This window comes from Amia ocellicauda, chromosome 6, assembly GCF_036373705.1.
Source record: "Amia ocellicauda isolate fAmiCal2 chromosome 6, fAmiCal2.hap1, whole genome shotgun sequence".
In the NCBI taxonomy this organism is placed as follows: domain Eukaryota; kingdom Metazoa; phylum Chordata; class Actinopteri; order Amiiformes; family Amiidae; genus Amia; species Amia ocellicauda.
This window is the reverse complement of record NC_089855.1, coordinates 27,927,926-27,943,478: the sequence shown is the minus strand read 5'-3', so window position 1 is coordinate 27,943,478 and position 15,553 is coordinate 27,927,926. Positions and strand designations below refer to the sequence as shown.

The 15,553-nt window shown below is 36.8% G+C and overlaps 1 protein-coding gene across 1 annotated transcript; it reads left to right on the top strand.

The window, feature by feature from the left end:
- The first annotated feature begins 468 nt into the window (after positions 1-468).
- Positions 469-11,919, top strand: LOC136751275 (solute carrier family 15 member 1). The gene is made up of 23 exons (XM_066706741.1): positions 469-542; positions 1,135-1,166; positions 1,736-1,820; positions 1,933-2,074; positions 2,326-2,445; positions 2,928-3,027; positions 3,349-3,439; positions 4,116-4,199; positions 4,445-4,527; positions 5,028-5,114; positions 5,239-5,328; positions 5,688-5,732; positions 5,846-5,878; positions 5,990-6,078; positions 6,483-6,564; positions 7,175-7,297; positions 7,920-8,063; positions 8,411-8,457; positions 9,292-9,399; positions 9,767-9,860; positions 9,970-10,131; positions 10,237-10,344; positions 10,690-11,919. The coding sequence occupies exons 1-23, from the start codon at positions 536-538 to the stop codon at positions 10,888-10,890; spliced, it is 2,157 nt and encodes a 718-aa protein (XP_066562838.1). The 5' UTR covers positions 469-535; the 3' UTR covers positions 10,891-11,919.
- The last annotated feature ends 3,634 nt before the right edge of the window (positions 11,920-15,553 follow it).

The window sequence follows — 15,553 nt, the reverse complement described above, 5'->3', positions numbered from 1 at the left end:
AAACAGTTTTTCGTTTTCACTGCCTCACTGAATATAATATTTCACAATTGAGGACTAGAGACACTAACAAATACCTAGATTGTAGACAATGCAATTTAAATCCAAATGTGTATGTTATTTAAATCATATTGTTCAAGGACTGCAAACAATCAGGGTTCAGTTAAATTAGCTGAAAACTGCAACCATTTATATGCCTGCAGAAGAAATCTAGAGCTCTAACCAGCCCCTCCTGTACCCAGTGTTAACGTAATATTTAACTGATTAATCACCTTCCTCCTTTTGCAAGTTAATCAACAGAGGGTCATTGCACTGTAAATACTTTTTTTTCTGCCACTTGTGTGCTAACAAGTCAATAAAGACAAGGGGGCAGTCTGGGATCATCCTTCGGGGAGGGAATAACGTTGTAGACCAATTGCATGTCAGATGATAAATGGTTCAAGTCCCTTGTTTTAAACCATAAAGTCAGGTCTACCATAATTGTTCTCTCCTTTTTGCCCAAGGATACTTACAGAGAGAGGACGAGGAAACCACAATCATGACTGGTTTGTACATAGTTTTTTCAGAGTTTAAAGCTCTCAGCACAAGTACAGAGTAATGTGTTGGGGTGGTTTACACTTCAGGATATTCAGCTATATATACAGATTCATTACTATTACTAATAATCTTATTAATCTTATTATTAGCAGTAGTAGTAGTAGTACTTTAATAATACATTATTTTGTTGGAAGTGTTATAATTCTACAGCACCCTGTAGAGTACAGTGACAGACATCTTACATTTGTAGCTAGTCGTTTTGATATTACAGTGTGAAGTCCAACTTCCAACAACAATATTAAGCAGATACATTTCTTTGCAAAATCATTAATGGCTCATTGCATTGAATTGTAATATGAGTAAAACCCATATTGTGAGCATTTGAAGGAGAGTACTAGGAGACAATTTCCAGAAAAAACTTTATATTTATTACGATTTTATCATAAACATAAAAAAAACGAACAAAGCTCAAACTTATTTTGGATGAAGCGCAAAATATTAAAAATTTTGCTTCACATTGTGGAGGTACCTTTATCTGTCTTTGTGTTTTTTTGCAAATTTATTCATGGAACTTATGGTTACTGGTTTTATTTTATGCAGAGAAAGACAAAGAAAAGAAGGCTAAATCTAAGGTATGAATTTCATATTTTTGTTATTGGTTGTATTGTGGTGACAAGTATAAAAGCTTACAAGAATGTTCTGCATAATGCAATTTTTAGACATCAAGGTGCAGGTGTGCTACCCTTCCACTTTTAGAGCTGTATCTATCTAAGACAGGATAAAACCATTTTAGGCCAATCACTCTGACTGGATTTATTTTTATATATTTGAATAAAATGTTTCTTTTTTTGTTTTGGAGAAGTATATGAATAACTTAAAGAATAATTAAAAGAATATATGAAATAATCAAATACAAAAGTAATAAAACAACCACAAATTAACAAGTAATGGTAGTTTTTCAAAAAATGTGTTGACATTTCATTATATCTTTTTCAGACCCACCAAACAGAATGTTACATTTCTTCACATTTGACAAATTTACCAGCAGTTGTCCTAATTGTAAATGAATTCTATTTATATATAATGTATACATTATTAGAGCTCTTAAATTATTGTTGTATGTCTCAAATGCATTTCCCAATATCAGTCACATTGCACATGGTGTCATTCCAGTTCTTTATTGTGGGTTTCTCTAACCTAGGTGGAGGTCTGCGGCTACCCCCTCAGCATATTCTTCATTGTCGTCAATGAGTTCTGCGAACGATTCTCCTACTATGGGATGCGAGGTGAGGACTGGTTGACTTGCGTGTCTCAGGTGCAGTTGGACCGTGGATCACTCTGCCTTGCTCTGCCACAGAAAGCTGATCCACAATGCTCTCCCTCTGTTCTCTAATGCAGCTGTGCTCGTCCTGTACTTCCGGTACTTCCTCCGCTGGGACGATGACATGGCAACATCCATCTACCACACTTTTGTGGCCCTCTGCTACCTGACCCCTATCCTGGGAGCTATAGTGGCTGACTCATGGCTGGGGAAGTTCAAGTGAGTGTCTGATCTGAAACGACTGACCAAAATGCCATTCAGATACTCCTGCACAGATATCTGTTGCCATGATTTCCAATACAATCCACGATTAAAATCTGGAGGGAAGCCAGGCCACCGAAAAGACTGTTTCAGCTTGTGGAAATATGTTGCACTTTTGCATCCTTACTTTTGAATAATATATATTGACCTACATACAGCCAGGATTCTGAAGTCGACTTTTTCTGATCTTTCTTTCTTTCATTTTACAGGACCATCATCTACTTGTCCATCGTCTACACCATTGGGCAGGTTGTGATGGCCATCAGTGCTGTCCACGACATCACAGACACAAACCATGACGGGAATCCTGACAACCTCACCCTACACATGTGAGTTCACACACGACAAAGAGGGCTTTATATTACTGCCAGAGAGCAGAGTGTGGTAGCACTGGGTGCATGCATTACGTACAATAGTTTCACAAACACGATTTGCTTCAGTAAAACATCCACTGGATTATCACTTCATCCGCAGTCGAGCCTTGTCACTCTTCATGGGTTCTGGTACCTGTTTATTTTAAGCATCACTTATAGGCATATATATTCAGCATTTAGGCCACTAGTATAATGCTTTGATTACTTATTAGTCAAGAAACATCAAGTAGCTATGATTGAAATAAAGAGCTTCCTTATTTGTTCTGACTCACATAGGAGAATAGACCTGGTCACTGTTTAGTACCCAATACATATCTAATTAGTCTGCATAGAACTGGGCTGTTTAAAACTAGGTAGTCATGAATATAGACCTAATCCGCTTGTAATAAAGAAATAAACAGTTGACAGTGCTCTACATTTGTCTCTTTTTTTTTCAGTGCCCTCTCCATGATTGGTCTTCTCCTTATCGCTCTGGGCACTGGAGGGATCAAGCCCTGCGTTGCAGCTTTCGGTGGAGACCAGTTTGAGGACCACCAAGTCAGTAGAGGATCCTTGGTGTTGTTTCTCTGATTCCCTCCCTGCCTGTCTGCCCCCCCCTTCCCCTTGCACTATCAGTCTCAAGAGCATTTGTAACAGAATATTGATCTTCTGCAAAGCCCTTCATATTCTTGGAAGTGTCTCTGTCTCACAAGACAGAGGTTTCACAAGAGCCTGTATAATGGATGGGGCGGAGTCTATTTCACAATGTTAACGGTGAAATTGTATTAGTTTAATTTGTTTGTTGTTTAAACATCATTACTACATTTTGTCATAAGCCTAGATGAAAGGTCCAATCTCTATTTTTGTTCTGTTTTGAAGGAGAAACAGAGAAGCACATTCTTCTCCATATTCTATCTTTCCATCAATGCCGGGAGTCTGCTGTCCACTGTCATTACTCCAATTCTCAGAGGTAGGAGCTCCCGAGTTATAGAAAATAACTGTTCATCAGCTTATGGCTTTTAGGGACAAGTACCCACTTTTCTCTTGCTTTTGTGTTATTGAAGGCAACTTGGGAGCAGTTCACTAATTCGTGCCTTAGCTTTGGGGGAGCCAGATTTAAACATTTGGATGTGTATGAGGAAATAATACAAGAAATCACAGGTGCCTTTGGTTTTCTGTGATACAGCATGCACTTGGCTGAGCACTGTGGAGATAAGGCAGTTTGTGTGTCATTGGCTTATCACTGAAAAGCTGCTTTATCTCCCTCCGCTGTGTGTACTGTGGACACACATTGTGGAGAGCAGCAAATGGAGGTTTTGGAGAGTGATCTCATGTTTTGAGCCTGTAAAAGGTCATATCTGACTCAAAAATAATGACAGCCAAGTCAAAATCCACAGCATGTGAATTTCTTTGGAAATCCTACAAAGAAAATCTATAAAGGAAGTACTGTCCAAAGAGTTGTACAACTTAAGTATTGATATTGATTGTAGAAATCAATACTGTATGTGATTCAGATAATTACTTACTGTTAATAGCACAAAATAAAATAATTGAATATATATAATAAATCATGACTTGCATTTCTTATTCATTTCCTGACCTTGGCAGACTTTAAGTTCCCCTTTCCGTTGTCTCTAATCCTACAGCTCAGGAGTGTGGAATCAACAGCCAGCAGAAATGCTATCCTTTGGCCTTTGGTGTTCCAGCAGCTTTGATGGTTATTGCCTTGGGTAAGTTTCTCTCTCTCTCTCTCTCTCTCTCTCTCTCTCTCTCTCAGGTGTACCAGTTTTATAGTATATTACACTCCATTTTGGTCCTTAATAAATCATTTTCTGACCTACAATGCTTCAAGCAAAGTATGAAGATACAATATGAAGCCTACACATGATTCTACATCCTGTTCACTCTAGCCACCATTTGAAACCCAACTGTGGGGGTCATTTCTATCACTTCTGTGCTTCTCTGTGTTCGGTAGTGGTGTTCATCATTGGAAGCAACATGTACACCAAGACAGACCCTAAGGGCAACATCATGCTGAAAGTCTGTAAATGCATTGGGGTGAGTCAGCACACATTCCTGTTATAACTATTATATTCTTAAAAGTATTCATTAATTGACTAATTATTCATATCACAGTTAGATGTGTATCCTCTTATCTTTTTTTGAGCCGCGTTTCTCATTTCAGTCTGAGTGAAATTTCCCATGCACAAATTCTGCTTTATGTTTTTAGAAAGGGTACCTAGGTTGCAATACTACTGAGATCTTGTTTTACATTTGCCTTCATGCTTTAGATTCATGTTGAAGTTGTCTGTCACATGGATACAAAATGAATCAAATTACTCTTTAAATATGAAGCTGAGTGTGCTGATGCACCCTCTATTATGTACTGAAACTATCTAATAAGAAATAAACATTGAGCTAGAGGAGTACCTAATTTTCATTCAATATCCTCAGTCAGAAGCCCCTTCAATTGTCAACAAATACCTTGCATCATTATTTTACACTCTTGTTATCAACAGCACCAGCTTGTGTTTATGGTTTGGTTTACTCCCCTGTAGTTTGCCTTGAAGAACAGATGGAGGCACAGAGGTAATGAGTTCCCCAAAAGAGAGCATTGGATGGACTGGGCCACAGAAAAGTATGATGTACGTTGGCTTGATTACTGATTATTGTCCCAGTGTGCATGAAGGAAAGCAATACTGTTGTATTTTCACACACTGAAATAACCTCTTCCTCTCACTCTTCTTCTCCCTCCCTCTCTCCATGTAGAATCTTCTTATAGCTCAGATCAAGATGGTTTTGAAAGTGCTGTTCTTGTACATCCCACTCCCCATGTTTTGGGCACTGTTTGATCAACAGGTAATCTCAACAACTCATGGCGCTGTATTGCTGATGTTCTCCTTGACCCTAGCAAGATGTTTTGGGCTTAATATCATATGAATCATGTTTCAGTTGCTTTATGACAAATATAATCAATTAAACATCTAATTCCTCAATTAGGAGTCATTTACTTCAATGAGGTATTCTTTAAAATCACATTGCTTCAAGCCGCAGATTGCAGCAAGAAATTCAATTATAAGGCAGACCTGTGCAACTGACTTATTTTTTCATTGCTATTATTGAAAAGGGAGGATTAAACTGCTGTGGCAATGACTTTCGGTATTCTGCTCTGTGTGTTCTATGTTGCATCAACTGAAATGAACTTGTTTTATGTTTAGGGATCAAGATGGACACTGCAAGCCACCACCATGGATGGAAACTTTGTAAGTTTTAAATAACCTGTGACAGCTTTGATGGAAGGAATTATTTTAGAAGTAATTTTCCTTTGTGGTTTGTGTTGCTCCTTATTAAGTTCTGTATTTTGTCTTCATTTTAGGGAGCGATTGTAATTCAGCCAGACCAGATGCAGGTAAGTCTGAAACACAGTACCTTCCACTGTCTTGTCATCTGAGTTATCTCTTCATACCACTGAATGCATTTGTAATGCACTGAAATTATATATTTGTGTTTGTTTTGACAGACTGTTAACCCAATCCTTATCTTGGTATTGGTACCAGTTGTGGATGGGCTTCTCTATCCCTTAATAGAAAAGTGCCACCTGAACTTCACGTAAGTCATCTTACTTGGCTTTGAAAAAGTGTGCTACTCCAACAAAGCAGATTTATTGTAAAATTGTTAGAATAATATTCTTCTAAATCTTCATATTGGACACTAACAATCACAAGAAGTAGATTATTACTAGTTGTCAACCTACTGTTTTGCTGTGTCTTCACACTATTGTTATCCTAGGTGTCAAAGGTATTTCTTAGGCTGTTGAATGCAGTTGATAACAAAAATCTGCAAGTAACTGTGATCTTCAGAGAAACTGTGTCCGCTATTCTGTATCAGGCAATTGTTTATGAATGGGAACTCCTAAATCTTCACCATTTATGACTTAGACATTAAACAGCTCAGGATTTGACCTCAAATACAAAAGAAGCCAGCAATAATGGTGTGCCTGCTGTGTGTTCCAGGCCGCTGAGGAAAATGACTGTGGGGATGTTGCTTGCGGCCATAGCTTTCGTTGTGGCAGCGCTGGTCCAGATCCAGATCGACGTAAGTGTAATAAAGCACGTGTTGAGGTGTTAATGGAAAGCCCAGGGTGAACTGCGGCACTGGCCGAGGACAAACCTGTGTTACATCTAACTGCCCAGGGCGTGCAGCTTTATATTCGCAGTGCAGGACACGGCACATAAGTGACAACAACAATAAAGTGAACAAAAAAAATATATATACACATGCACAAATCAAATCAAATGTGAAATACAATCAAAATAGATTTAGAGAGAGCGAAACATCAGTTCTAAATTGGTGGCAACAAGTACATCTGGAGATTGCGCGTAACGTACACATGGTCTACTGTTTATTTCCTGTTGAGGGAGCTCTAGAACACTTCAGAATGCGCTTGAGTGAAATCTGATCCCCGATTCTTTTAATATTTGAATGTTTCTCTCTGCTGGTCCTTGCAAACTGTTACTAAGGCAAGGAAATATGCCATCAAGCTGTGTGGTTCACAAAAGGAGGGGAACAGTGTTTGCCCTATCTTCAGCTCCCTTCCTATACATTTCTGCAAGGTCTGTGAGTGATGTCAGTTAAGCAGCTGCAAACCGGGCAGCTCATTTCCTGGTGTATCACTATAAATGTGTCAGTTTGTGCTCTTTCCTAGACAACCCTTCCGAATTTCCCCGGAGCAGGCCAAACTCAGCTCAAAGTCTTGAACATGGGTGATGTCCCCTTGACTTTTGACGTTAGGGATACCAGTCAAACGTTCACAGTTCAACCATTTGAGGTAAATTCATCATGGAAGAACAAAATCTATACACTTTCAATCAACTCAATTGCCTATTTCTGGAATTATAAAACACTGGATTGCATTGTGCTATAGGTACCATCCTTTGGTCCTTAGGTGATTAGAGATCACATGGTACTGTTTGAAAGTATGGGGGTGCTAACCCCAATGTCCTGGTTAATTGTCTCTTAATTGTAACATGATTTGGGATCCCTCAGGATAAAAGTTGACTATATAAATGCAAATTATTGTTATTATTATTATTTTATTATTATTATTATTGTTAAATTGAAGATATGTGGCAAGCAAGACTCCAGTTAACACAAAATATCAGTGACGTGTCACGAAAACAAATCCACAAGAACAAAGCAAAACAAAAATATATAATATACAATTTGTGTAACCCTAATACACCCTATGTTAATCGATTTTGTCTTTTATTTCTCTCAATAAAAGGAAATAACATCTAAATACTGTAGTTTGTCTCGTAATGAAAACAATTCATTAGCAATTAATCATTAGTTTTCTATAGTTGAAATATCTGTATTGATAAGCCAGAATTGGTGGGAAATGATGCTCTGTGCAAGAAGACCCAATTTTGTTTCTCTTATATTCTTTCCAGGACATTGGTTATCAACAAATCCTAACCAAAGATTTGTCTAGTTTATCTTTCACCGATGGAACAAATGCTACGAGCCTGAGTTTAACCTTCCAGAGTGGAGCTCGTCAGTCACTACTCATAAACAAAAATAAACAAATTAAGTTGGTAAGTTGGTAAACTGTTTAAGTCTGTTAGTACATGATTAAAAAACTTACTATGTACTCTTTACATGAAGTTAGGCTGAACTTTACCCACATTTCTAAAGTATATGAGAGGAAAGCATAGAGTAAGCATTGCTGCTCTTCCTTAACCAAGAAGGCTTTGCATTTGTTTTTTTGGTTGTGTTTTTTTGTTACAGAAAGAGCAAGTATATACACATTGATGAGAAAATGTCCTTTACGCCTGATTTAATCCTGTATATCCTAAACTGCATCAAATAAGGATGGTATCAAGAAATTAAGAGAAGAAAATGTTAATTTTAAATTGCTAACACAACATTTCTGTCTCTATAGATTGATGACATTAATTCCAAGCCAGAGCAAGGAAACAATGCAATAAGGTGCGTTCAGGTGGAGTTTGTTTGTTTGTTTGTTTGTTAATTTGATTTAAAGCAGAGGCCACTTAGCTCAACTGTATAATTCCTGTTTATACTCCAAACATTCCACATAATATATTGTCCATATTTAGATAAAGAATGTAATGATGGTGACTTGGTGATTGGGAATTAAAATAAAGCTTATCTTGTTGGATTGTGTGAACACATCATTTTCTTTTTACAGTTGCAGTCTATGAACACATCCTGTTTCACAGATATCAGTATTAAGGCATCTCAAAACAACATTTACCAAACCTCTTCATTAATTCTGATATAATGCTACCACAACACTTGCACAAAGCAAAACAATAAAAAGAGAGAGAGACCCGTACCTCTAATGTCTGCAGCCAGTCAACAGACTGTTCCTTTGGTAATAAACTGACGGGAATTAGGCATTTGTTAATGTGATATTGCCACGTTAAAACATTGTCTTACCGAATCCCTTGTAACAAACCTGTATCCAATCACATTTATAAGTAGTTTTGATTTGGCCATAGTTAATGACTGTGAAGCCGTGACACAATGCAAGAACCTTTTCTGAAGTAAAAGAATAAAATTAATGTTAAATGCTTTCTAAGGGGAGTACAAGGCCATACAGTATCTCTTTACTGGTCTTTTCATCCTGGTAAAAGAGATGTAAAAGAAAAACAAATCCTGAATCTTATATTTAGGCAAGATTATATTACTGTAAATAAAGAAGCAACATTCATTTAAATGTTTCATTTAATTTGGATGTTTAATGTAAATTTTAAATGTTTCCTCATTGTAATTTTTCAATTTGTCATTGTTTGTCCACAGATTTGTGAACTCCTTCAGTACAACGTTGAATATTTCAACAGGGGCTGGAAATTTGGGAATGATTGAGCCCTTTTCACAGTCTAATTACAGCCTGCTGAAAGAAGGACAGTAAGTACAACAATTATATTTTCCAGTGTTGTTTGCTGACCTCCAGAGCTCTGGATGTATTCAATTTAATCCCCCACTCCCAGCTTTCTACACAATTTACAGGAACTGGTATTTCAGTTAGTCTTCTGTCAGACTTTCAAAATAAAACCCCTCATGGAACTAAAGGCAAAAGTTATTAGATATGAATATGTTTGTTTTTGCTCTATTTTGCATTTCTATTAATTTTAGCTCAAGGCTTCTCAGTTCTTTTTATCAAGCTAGAATATAGTTTATTCATGTAGTCTGCAGTATACACATCTGTTATTATTGTGTAATTTAGTGTTATTTTTAAACATCTATAATATTATAATCTTCCTACTTTTTTCAGGAACACCTTTCAGATTGAAAACGGTGCAATCCAATGTGTGGCATCAAGAAGCTTTGGATTCGGAAGCTCTTTCACTGTTATCATCTCGGAAATGGTATATGTCATGTTATTTGTAGCCCTAACTCTCCCAAAAAAGTACTGACAATGGCTTCAATATTACAATAAGTGTTTAACATGATGGTCTTGTCTGGTTTTCTGTTCAGTGTACAACTCAAGACGGGGAAATACCAGTTAACGGCATCCATTTTGTGGAAGACATCAAACCCAACACTATACACATGGCCTGGCAGATTCCACAGTACTTCCTCATGACAGCCGGTGAGGTTGTCTTCTCAGTCACCGGGCTGGAGTTCTCCTACTCGCAGGTACAGTAGGTGGACCTCCACTGACGAACATTTCAATCTGTTTTGTAGATTAGTTTCCATTTACAAGAAGCACAGATCTTTGACTCTCGTTCTTTTGCTTTCCAGGCACCTAGCAACATGAAATCCGTCCTGCAGGCAGGCTGGCTGTTCACTGTGGCTGTTGGAAACATAATTGTGCTGATTGTAGCAGAAGCTGCCCAGCTCCCTGATCAGGTATATACACTAACTACTCTAACTAGTCACTGAACGCTTAAGATCAATGGAATAATAGGGAATAGGGAAAGATTTTGTTGAACATCATTGGTGAAGTGTGGGTGGTGGTCTCAGGCCTCAAAAACCAAAAGGATGGAATCTACATATTATTTTGTTTAGTTATTTAGATAAATATGGAGATGAACCAGTGTTTTATACAGTACAAAACTATACTTACTGTACTCTGTCATTACAATACTTTATTAGGTTTATTGTTAAGTGGTGCACCTTTTGAGCGTATTAATGTTTTGCTTTCAGGGGTGAAATTAATTTCTCTCACTGTAACTCTTTTCATACCACACACAGTGGGCCGAATACATCCTCTTTGCTGCACTCCTCATCGCTGTCTGCATCGTTTTTGCCATCATGGCCTACTTCTACACCTATGTGGACCCCACCGAGATTGAAGCCCAGTTTAGCAAGGAAGACCAGAAAAACGAACTTGAGATGGACAAAACGCAGAGTAATGATTATGAAGACGTTGATATTAAACAGACCAAGATATAAACCTGGAAAAGAGTTTTTTAAATGTACAGTGTTTATTTTTTCTTTTAAGAAAAATATGAAGTGGTGAACTTTAATAATGAAAAGTAGCATCTACAGCAACATTTCTAACTTACCTAATGTGGATAAGGGCAGGTGAGACTTATGTAAAGGCAGTCAGCATTAACAGAGGGTTATTTGATGTTAAAGATTGGCAAAGTTTCCTCTCATTTGTAACATTTTTTTTCCTGTTATTATGTTTGTGTATATATATATATATATATATATATATGTGTGCAACTATCCAGGTTTGGAATACAGGACTAACGAAGCCAAGATAAATAAAAATCATGTTTAACCTACATGAACATCATATAAAAAATAGTAAAAATTGTTTTTATATAATACTTCCTCACTCCAGCTAAAGTATATTACATAATTGTATTTCATGACATGTTTTATTCTTACGGAAGAATGTTCTGTGAATTAATTATTTTAAATAATACTTGTAAATAATTGTTGCTTTATGGATTATTACTTTGTTGATATTTTGAGAGGAAATGGAAAGAGGATGTGTAGGGACAGAAAAAAGAAAGCCATTCTTTTTAGGTAAAATTACATGCAAAAGACTAAGATATATGTGTATATTTACACACACACACACATATACATATACAGCTCTGGAAAAAAATGATTTGACCACTGCAATTTTTTCTTAAATCAGCATCTCTACATGTATGGCAGCCATTCCATTCATGTTTTTATTTGGAATTTGGGAGAAATGTTGTCAGTAGTTTATAGAATAAAACAAAAATGTTCATTTTACCCAAACACATACCTATAACCAGTAAAACCAGAGCAACTGATAATTTTGCAGTGGTCTCTTAATTTTTTCCAGAGCTGTATATATAACATAATATAACCATCAATATATATATATATATATATATATATATATAATCCTAACTTAACTCTGTTAAGTTAATTTAAACTCTGGGCTTGAATATGACACTACCAAAAACCTTAATAAAATAAAATACAAAATACTTCTTACTTATTGTCTGTGTCTCAATTCTATCAGCCCTCAATACCACCATTGCCATTCTTTTTATTTTGTTGTTATAAATACTTTTGCAGTTGCATTGTCCACTGTAAAATAACTTATTATTAGTAAAATACATTTTTGCTATTTAACAAATATTTTATGTAAATGTGAAATTTCAAATACATTTAATGAATGCATATATACACTCACCTAAAGGATTATTAGGAACACCTGTTCAATTTCTCATTAATGCAATTATCTAACCAACCAATCACATGGCAGTTGCTTCAATGCATTTAGGGGTGTGGTCCTGGTCAAGACAATCTCCTGAACTCCAAACTGAATGTCTGAATGGGAAAGAAAGGTGATTTAAGCAATTTTGAGCGTGGCATGGTTGTTGGTGCCAGACGGGCCGGTCTGAGTATTTCACAATCTGCTCAGTTACTGGGATTTTCACGCACAACCATTTCTAGGGTTTACAAAGAATGGTGTGAAAAGGGAAAAACATCCAGTATGCGGCAGTCCTGTGGGCGAAAATGCCTTGTTGATGCTAGAGGTCAGAGGAGAATGGGCCGACTGATTCAAGCTGATAGAAGAGCAACTTTGACTGAAATAACCACTCGTTACAACCGAGGTATGCAGCAAAGCATTTGTGAAGCCACAACACGTACAACCTTGAGGCGGATGGGCTACAACAGCAGAAGACCCCACCGGGTACCACTCATCTCCACTACAAATAGGAAAAAGAGGCTACAATTTGCACAAGCTCACCAAAATTGGACAGTTGAAGACTGGAAAAATGTTGCCTGGTCTGATGAGTCTCGATTTCTGTTGAGACATTCAGATGGTAGAGTCAGAATTTGGCGTAAACAGAATGAGAACATGGATCCATCATGCCTTGTCACCACTGTGCAGGCTGGTGGTGGTGGTGTAATGGTGTGGGGGATGTTTTCTTGGCACACTTTAGGCCCCTTAGTGCCAATTGGCATCGTTTAAATGCCACGGCCTACCTGAGCATTGTTTCTGACCATGTCCATCCCTTTATGACCACCATGTACCCATCCTCTGATGGCTACTTCCAGCAGGATAATGCACCATGTCACAAAGGTCGAATCATTTCAAATTGGTTTCTTGAACATGACAATGAGTTCACTGTACTAAACTGGCCCCCACAGTCACCAGATCTCAACCCAATAGAGCATCTTTGGGATGTGGTGGAACGGGAGCTTCGTGCCCTGGATGTGCATCCCACAAATCTCCATCAACTGCAAGATGCTATCCTATCAATATGGGCCAACATTTCTAAAGAATGCTTTCAGCACCTTGTTGAATCAATGCCACGTAGAATTAAGGCAGTTCTGAAGGCGAAAGGGGGTCAAACACAGTATTAGTATGGTGTTCCTAATAATCCTTTAGGTGAGTGTATTTTAGATTTTTTTGTTTGTTTGTTTTAGTCTTGATGAAATAACATTATTCCTGGTAAACTTTCTTTGTGAAGTGGCACCATGTACATAAACGTAATTGCAATATCCCCCCGAAGTATGATTTAATCATTTTAATACAAAACAGTTTAATAGGCAGACATAGCTCAGTTTCTACTATATTATATGATATTGGAAGTATTATCATCAAAAATTATTCGCCAATGTATATTTTATTGATAGTCTGATACTATAGGTGTTATTTGAACAGTTAAATTCCTAAAATGTAATATGTGAACTATTAGAACATGACAACTAATGTGTGTCAGCAGGCCATTGCTAGTGTCAATGGATTACTGGGACACTAGAGGGCGTAGTTACATTATTTATCAAGGTAAATCAAATAATTCAACCATCAAATTGCACTCTACAACAGATAGACAGACAGATTGATATAGACCAGGGATGCATCCACTTGCGAAACACCCCCACCCCCCCACAAAATTATAAAAAAAAATAACAATAAAGTAGTATATTTATTATTATATTATTACTGTTTATTTTGTATCAACTTGTAACTCCCTCATTACATTATTGTTATGTATTTATTGGATTATATTCCTATTTTTAAATTAAAGGTCCCCCTCCATCGCCCGATTTTACTGTTGTCATATTTTTACTTATAACTCTGTAACTACAAGGGCTAGAGGCAAATCTTATATGGAAACACTCAACACAAACTGGAGATTCAGAAAATAGCATATTTAATTGTGTTTGCCCCACCAAAGTTAATACAGAAATCAAAAAAGTGAAGAAAAACAAAAGCGCTTACAAGAACAAAAAAAAACAACAACATGTATTGTCAATAGAACACTTTTTTTAGTGCTCCAGGAAGACTTTTGACACTGGACAGTGAAACTTCAAAATCTTATTAACTTGTGTAAGAAAGAAAAACTCAAATCTGGGCATGGAATGCGGCCCCCTCTCCCCTCTGGGCCCCCAACAAAAAAAACATACGTGTTTCTCACAGCCGGTAGCTCAGCACTGCTTATACGGAGATGGTCGTAACTAGGTTCATTCGAAAGCCATAGACCTGCAGTTTTCGGAAGTGACAGCTTTGAGCACCTATGGGATACAGGATTAGAATAATATGACATAGAACGCTCGGCCCGTCCCCGGGACGATTTGCATTGGGCAGACCCCAAAGAGAACAAACAGAGCATTTGTGGCTTGTAATGGTGGTAAAATGGGTCTTGCAGCCCAGGCACTTATTTGACACCCAGACAAGCTACCCACTGATTAACTTAGGTTGCTCACCCCTGATAAAGACAGTACACTGTATATCATCATCAGCCTATATCAGTCCACTGCTAGATGAAGACCTCTCCAAGATGTGTCAACTCATTTTGATCTACAGCTTCTCTTTTCCATTTCATGCCTGCAAAGTTAATGTTTTCCTTTTGCAATCTTTGTGGTATTTTTCAAGCTCTTTCTTCATCTCTTGGGAACCATTCAATAGTTTCCTTTGTCTAATTTAAATATATTTATAGAATTTTGTACCACAATGAAGAATATACTAATTTGGTAATTAAAGGATAGTTTTGCTGAATGAATTTTATTTAAACCTATATAATATCACATAAATTAACATCAATGATATATTAATATTGATAATAGAATTATATTTATATATTATATATGTATATAACAAATTAAAATTAAAGAAACCATTGACAATAACTGGACACAAGAAACACTGGACTTCACCCAACCAAGAGAACAAGCAGGATTCAGAAATGTATATAACACATTGGATAGTACATTTTCTTATGTTCTTATGTTCTTAAGTTAAACATAACTTATTTGAACAACTTGCAATTTGCTGATGACATTGTCATATTTTCAAGAACACCTGAAGACCTGCAGCTTCAATTTCATGAACTCTCAGATGTAAACACAAAAATTGGACTTAAAACAAAAGTCCTGTTTAACAGCTTTGTTAAATCACAGAAAATGTAAGTAGATCAACGGATACTTGAAGAAGTCAAAAGTTATGTCTACCTTGGACAAACAATCTATACAGCTGCAGATATCACAGAAGAAATCAAAAGAAGAGTGAAAATAGGATTGGAGTGCATTTAGAAGAAATAACACACTATTGAAAGGAAATCTACCCACTTGTCTGAAGAGAAAAGTACATGATTAATGCATACTACCAGTG